This window comes from Esox lucius, chromosome 4 (assembly GCF_011004845.1).
Source record: "Esox lucius isolate fEsoLuc1 chromosome 4, fEsoLuc1.pri, whole genome shotgun sequence".
Lineage (NCBI taxonomy): Eukaryota > Metazoa > Chordata > Actinopteri > Esociformes > Esocidae > Esox > Esox lucius.
In genome coordinates this window covers 16,902,447-16,908,587 of record NC_047572.1, presented here as the reverse complement: position 1 = coordinate 16,908,587, position 6,141 = coordinate 16,902,447, and the positions used below count along the sequence as shown (strand labels likewise).

General features: G+C 43.6%; 1 protein-coding gene across 1 annotated transcript; it reads left to right on the top strand.

Moving 5' to 3' along the window:
* The first annotated feature begins 774 nt into the window (after positions 1–774).
* On the top strand, positions 775–3,667 carry lsm11 (LSM11, U7 small nuclear RNA associated). The gene is made up of 4 exons (XM_013133445.4): positions 775–1,389; positions 1,615–1,754; positions 2,638–2,721; positions 3,209–3,667. Exons 1-4 carry the CDS (start codon positions 891–893, stop codon positions 3,641–3,643), a joined length of 1,158 nt encoding a protein of 385 aa, XP_012988899.3. The 5' UTR covers positions 775–890; the 3' UTR covers positions 3,644–3,667.
* Positions 3,668–6,141: the final 2,474 nt, after the last annotated feature.

The following is a 6,141-nucleotide window of genomic DNA, read 5'->3' as shown; positions in this document are numbered from 1 at the left end:
AGATAGACGGTCCGGAAAGAGAGTTTAAATGGGGAATATCTCAGGCAGACAGGCACTCACTTTAAAAAAAAAAAAAATTCAAACACCAATTGAAAACATTAACTGCAGATGTCTTCTGGTTATTTACGCAGGTATTTATGCTAGTACAGTAAAACAATATTTCACATGGCCCCTTTAAATGGATTCGGTTTTACAGCAGATAATATAAAAAGTGCAGGACAAGTTGGTGTACTACTTCCCAGGTAACACCATAGACTGTATATAACACCGTTCACGCAGACATATTTTGGACATCTGTCCAGACCGGTATCTTTTTGGCGTGGTCTGATTCGGCCTGGATTTACAACGTCCACAAACATCCGGTACAGACCTGACTAAATCTGAACCAATAGGAGTTTGTGAAAATATTTGAACGTCCTGAAAATACGCTTTTTCAGTCTCTGCAGAAGACCACATTTTAACGTCCGGATAATATGTATTTTCAACTCCCAAAATGCAACCAAATTTGGCCGTCAGGTAGACGCAACATTCTGACTGCATTGTCTCATCAATTAATATTTAAATTCACATAGATGTGAACCATGATAGTACAGCGATGGAAGCTGCTGCCTCATCCGTTGCTATTATAGCCTACTGTTGCGCATACGTTTGAAATCGTCCCAAAGCTATTTTATGTATTTGAAAATAACAGATAACGCATAAACGTACATGATGCAGAAGCCATATATTGTACGCAAAACTACCAAAAGATAATTTTACTTTATATCTGTGAGGTTATTAGCCTAATTTATGAATTGCAGTCAAGGAAAATCTTCTGCATGGAACTTTGTCGTCCTCTGCTGGTGAAAAGTTCACCCGAATATTTTACCCATGATTCATAGAGCGATGTGATGTGCCTGTCTGCGGTTGTTTCAAACATGGAGGAAAGCGAAAGAAGACAAAAACAAACATGTTCCGAATCAGAGAGCAAGAATTTAGAAGCTTCAAGTGCAAGTGCCCCATATGCTTCTGAAAATAAGGCAGAAATAGAAGAGGACGATGATATTGATGCAAAGTTGGATGTTACATCCGATAAGTTTGATCCACTACTGGTGCTCTACGCTCCCACAGTGCCACTTCCATACCCCAATATTAAATGTTTTAACAACATAGCCGAGTATGAGAGCTTTCTGAAGGGGGGACGGGGCCGAGCCAAGCCAGAGAATGTGGAAAAGAAGCAGAGAAAAGCCATGAAAGGTGTAGCAGATCCAGAGAGGATAGAGAGACTTAAAAAGCTGATGGTGAACAATCCGACAGAGGGAGAGGATGGAGATGAGGGAACCAGCGGCAATGCAAAGCGTCGCGGTAGAATGCAGAGAGCAACTAAGAATGTCCTGACCAGGATGCCACGTATGTAATGATTTATTGGACTTTTAATCATAAGGTCTTAAATGTGTATAGCGCTATTAATTACATAAAACAATTCTAATACCTGTAAAGAAACAACAGTACTTGACCAGTTGTACTCCTATTGTGAATCACACTACTATTACTTCTAACTACAGCTCTTTCATTACTACTGTGTTTCTGTTGTCAGATGGAGGGATTGACAGACATGTTGTACTTTCTGTGTAGTCCATACAGGAAGTCCTCTGGGGGAGCTGCACCGCTGTGTAGAGGAGAGGATCCGGGTTAAAGTTCACATCAGAACCTTCAAAGGGCTCAGAGGAGTGTGTTCTGGATTTGTAGTGGCATTCGACAAGTTCTGGAACATGGTAAGGTTTCATCAATCACATTTATAAGCCCTTTTTACATCAGCAGTTTTCATAAAGTGATTTTACAGATACCCAGACTGAGAACCCAAAGAGCAAGCAAAAACAAGAATTGATGTGCAGTGGCTAGGACAAACTATCAAGTAGGGTCAGAACCTAGGAAAAAACCTAAAGAGTAACCAGTCTGTGAGAGGTGGCCAGTCATCTTCTGGCGGTTTATAAGAATACATGCCTTTTTGGGGCACATCAGTGTTTTTTCATTTTCAGATGACCAGCATATCAATAAATGTAGGTGGGCTGTGTCCAGAGTCTTTAGACAGTGTTCAGGGATGACCAGATGTGCTGTGTCCAGAGTCTTTAGACAGTGTTCAGGGATGATCAGATGTGCTCTGTCCAGAGTCTTTAGACAGAGTTCAGGGATGACCAGATGGGCTGTGGGCAGTGAAAGCTGGAATCATCAGGCAGCAATTAGATCAGCAGCTCAACCAAGAGGACTTTGGACAGGGACATCAATAAGTTCTGAGGGCTCATGTTCTCTAAGGATCTAAGCTTCAACAGGAAACCAGAAACTTTAGAGAGCATTCCTTGGATCTAAACAGATCCCATTGCACATGGTTCAGACCCTTTTCCCCCATCACATAAACTCATGCAACGTAAACTGTTGGGACTAAGACAGGACACTGACTGTAGTCCCTCAGCACTATACTATAGCAGCTTAAAACTAGGCCCTGAGACGGGTGTCTTGAGACACTGTGGCCTGATCTGAAGATAACCCTGGACAGGGTCAACCAGGCAGACTCACTCCCTCTTCTCTTACAGGCTGTCTAATGTTGACTCTTCATCAGCATCCCCTCACCTCTTCCTCCTCTCTCCCTCACCCTACCAGGCAATGGTAGATGTGGATGAGACATACAGGGATCCTTTGCTGGGTGAAGCTCTCTACCACGAAAAGGCCCTGACTGTCACTCGGGTAGGTGTGGCTCCCACACAGGCTCTGGTCTGTCATTGGCTAATCTCATTACAGTGACAGTGTCCTCAGTGATTATGTTAATGGGGTGTGTAAAATATCACAACAATATTTCTGGAAGTGCAAGCTGAAAAGTACCAGTGACCTAAGCTTCCAGGTTGTCCAGGGGCATAGCCCAATAATTGCTGGGGTACATCAATCAATCAATCAAATTTATTTATAAAGCCCTTTTTACAACAGCAGTTGTCACAAAGTGCTTTACAGAGACACCCGGCCTTAAACCCCAAGGAGCAAACAACAGTAGTGTTGAATTTCAGTGGCTAAGAAAAACTCCCTACATGCCGTGTGGTTCACAGACCTCTCCTGGTGACCCACAGACGCTCCATGTATTGGATGTATTCCAGAGCTGAACCACGTGACTGCAAGCGTGGCTCATTAGTGTTTGTACTGTGTAGTGCTGCTCTCTGAACCTTTCCATCCCCTCATGCAGCTCTTAGACAAGCTGAAACTCCAGGAGAGCGCCCGGCTGAGGGAGTACGAGACCAAGAGGATACAGAGAGTGAAGAGGAAAAGTGAAATGCTCCCTCCGCTGCCTGACACCCAGACGTCACAAACCCTAACCAGAGACCGAAGGCGAGAGGACCCTAACATACGAGGCCCAAGGAGGAGGGGGGCCCTAAAGGCAGTGGACCCACGAATGGCGAGGGCTACACCGGGTCCCCCAGTGGGTGATGACCCTGGAGCCCCGGTGGAAATTGGTACACAGTCGCAAATGAAAGCCCAGGATTTAGAGGTTAAAGGTCAGAGAAAAGATTCCCAGCAGAACGAAGGGTCCCAGCATTACGGGAAGGTTCACACACGGCATGTCAACCAGCTCTTCATACGTGGTGAGAATGTGCTTCTGGTCAACCTACAGCCCCTCTGAACCAACCTACAGCCCCTCTGAACCAACCTACAGCCCCTCTGAACCAACCTACAGCCCCTCTGAACCAACGTACAGCCCCTCTGAACCAACCTACAGCCCCTCTGAACCAACGTACAGCCCCTCTGAACCAACCTACAGCCCCTCTGAACCAACGTACAGCCCCTCTGAACCAACCTACAGCCCCTCTGAACCAACGTACAGCCCCTCTGAACCAACGTACAGCCCCTCTGAACCAACCTACAGCCCCTCTGAACCAACGTACAGCCCCTCTGAACCAACGTACAGCCCCTCTGAACCAACGTACAGCCCCTCTGAACCAACGTACTGCCCCTCTGAACCAACGTACAGCCCCTCTGAACCAACCTACAGCCCCTCTGAACCAACGTACTGCCCCTCTGAACCAACGTACAGCCCCTCTGAACCAACGTACAGCCCCTCTGAACCAACGTACTGCCCCTTTGAACCAACCTACAGCCCCTCTGAACCAACGTACAGCCCCTCTGAACCAACGTACAGCCCCTCTGAACCAACGTACTGCCCCTCTGAACCAACGTACTGCCCCTCTGAACCAACGTACTGCCCCTCTGAACCAACCTACAGCCCCTCTGAACCAACGTACTGCCCCTCTGAACCAACGTACTGCCCCTCTGAACCAACGTACAGTGCAATTTTTGGATCTGTAAGTTAGTGGAAATCCTGAAGTGGCCTTTAATCTGAATGTCTAGTACTGATGCTTTTATATTACCACCTAGGGGCCTACCAGAGTATATACACAGGCTTTGATCAGGTAGGATTCAATCATGAACTATCATTTACTGTATATCATATTGATATTATCTGCTTGAGGCAGTAATACATTCATTGGAGAAATAAAACTTCAGAAATATGTTTTTTTTGTCTGGGCTCTACCCTAGTTTTGAATGTAAGGAAACACTTATTGCAATGCAGGTTTGGAATCCACCATTATGGTTAACCTCTAGAGGGCAGTATAGTCTAATTCTAAGACACTACATTGAATTACACCAGTTGTTCTAATAAACATTTATGTTTCTTTATATTAATTTATTTAACTTGAACCTGATATACTGAGGCTCAGAATAAAAAAAAATACAAGTTAGCCTCAGAAAAAGTATTAGGTAAATATATAGCTTATCCCATCAAACTCTACATCAATTCAGAAATGTCATCAACCATGCCATGTAACATATGGAGGCATATTGTCACTGAAAGAGGCCAACTGCTGTTCCCATGATGTAGTTTTTCTGTCACTTAAAGCAGATATTGTAGTGTGGTCTCTGAGGACCTCAAATGTGTTTTAAATAATGTAGATGGGGAAGTTTAAGATTGCAAATGGCACAAAGCAAGTTATTTGTCTTGACGTTTCTGATTGTGTTTTATTCTTTAATGGCCACATTAACCATAAAAAGCATGATTTAGTGCATCACATAGGCTCTCTCAAGCCTCTTTCCCACTAAACAGCCATTATAGGAAAAGACAAAAGGTATACAGTAACTATTGTAGGTTTCCATTCAGCTGGACAAAGCATTTCATGCAAGTTTCCAAAATTTGGGACAGTTAGAAATAGGTGAAATTCTATCCTTATGGGGGCCATTTGTAAGTTCTGATTTGTTGATCTTTAAAATATTTTCCAAGTGCCTGATCAATTCCCCATTGAAATGGTCTTTCCTGTTGCGGTCTCCTCATACTTGCTTTAGACCCTAGCAGTTTTATGCAAAACGTTTCTGACCCCTGACCGTTTCTGACCTCTGACAACAAATTGAACATAAACATTTTGCTGTATGATATTTTATTTTAAAACACTGAAATTTCAATTGCTGTAAGGTGACAGGGGTTTTTGTTTGGAAAAACTGAAACATGTTGCTTGTGTAAGTATTCAACAGCCACAGTCATTCTGTAGAGCCACCTTACACTGCAATAACAGTGTAGTGAATATACAGACTGTACATACATAAATACATATTTACCTTTTGATGTGTAAATGAGACATTATTTTTAGTATTTGCTAAAAACTCTCAATAGGTGTGGCCAAATATAACTGTTTAACAACCCTTTTAGCACATTGTTGGGTTTTTTGCAACACCATAAACTATTATCCAGCTCTGCATCAGGTTGTTTTTAATACTTAGTTCGAAGATCATCACTAGATTCTGATAATGTGTTTCAAGTTTTGCATGCCAATTTCTCGCATAAATCACTTTTAGGATACTAAAACATCCTACCATGTCAGACAAACACACACACACACACACACACACACAGAGTCTACATAGCGTTTGACTAATATTATGTTTCCACTAACCTGGCTGCCACCTGCCCTCAGAGTTCATACAAGACTCAAGGACAAAGATGGCTGCAGGTCATTACTGACCCCCACATACCCCAGTCGCACGCCAAAAATGATTCCCCGACAGGTTGGCAGTACAGGCCAATCGTGACGCTCCAGTCACGTGAAGAAAATGTTCAAGCCACATCCTGCA

What these genes read in the sequence shown, in the direction of transcription:
- lsm11 (XM_013133445.4), top strand. Translation starts at nt 891, where the DNA reads ATGTGCCTGTCTGCGGTTGTTTCAAACATGGAGGAAAGCGAAAGAAGA. An exon ending in TCGACAAGTTCTGGAACATG is followed by an intron (nt 1,755 to 2,637) that starts GTAAGGTTTCAT and finishes TCACCCTACCAG; the next exon opens with GCAATGGTAGATGTGGATGA. An exon ending in AGGCCCTGACTGTCACTCGG is followed by an intron (nt 2,722 to 3,208) that starts GTAGGTGTGGCT and finishes CCCCTCATGCAG; the next exon opens with CTCTTAGACAAGCTGAAACT.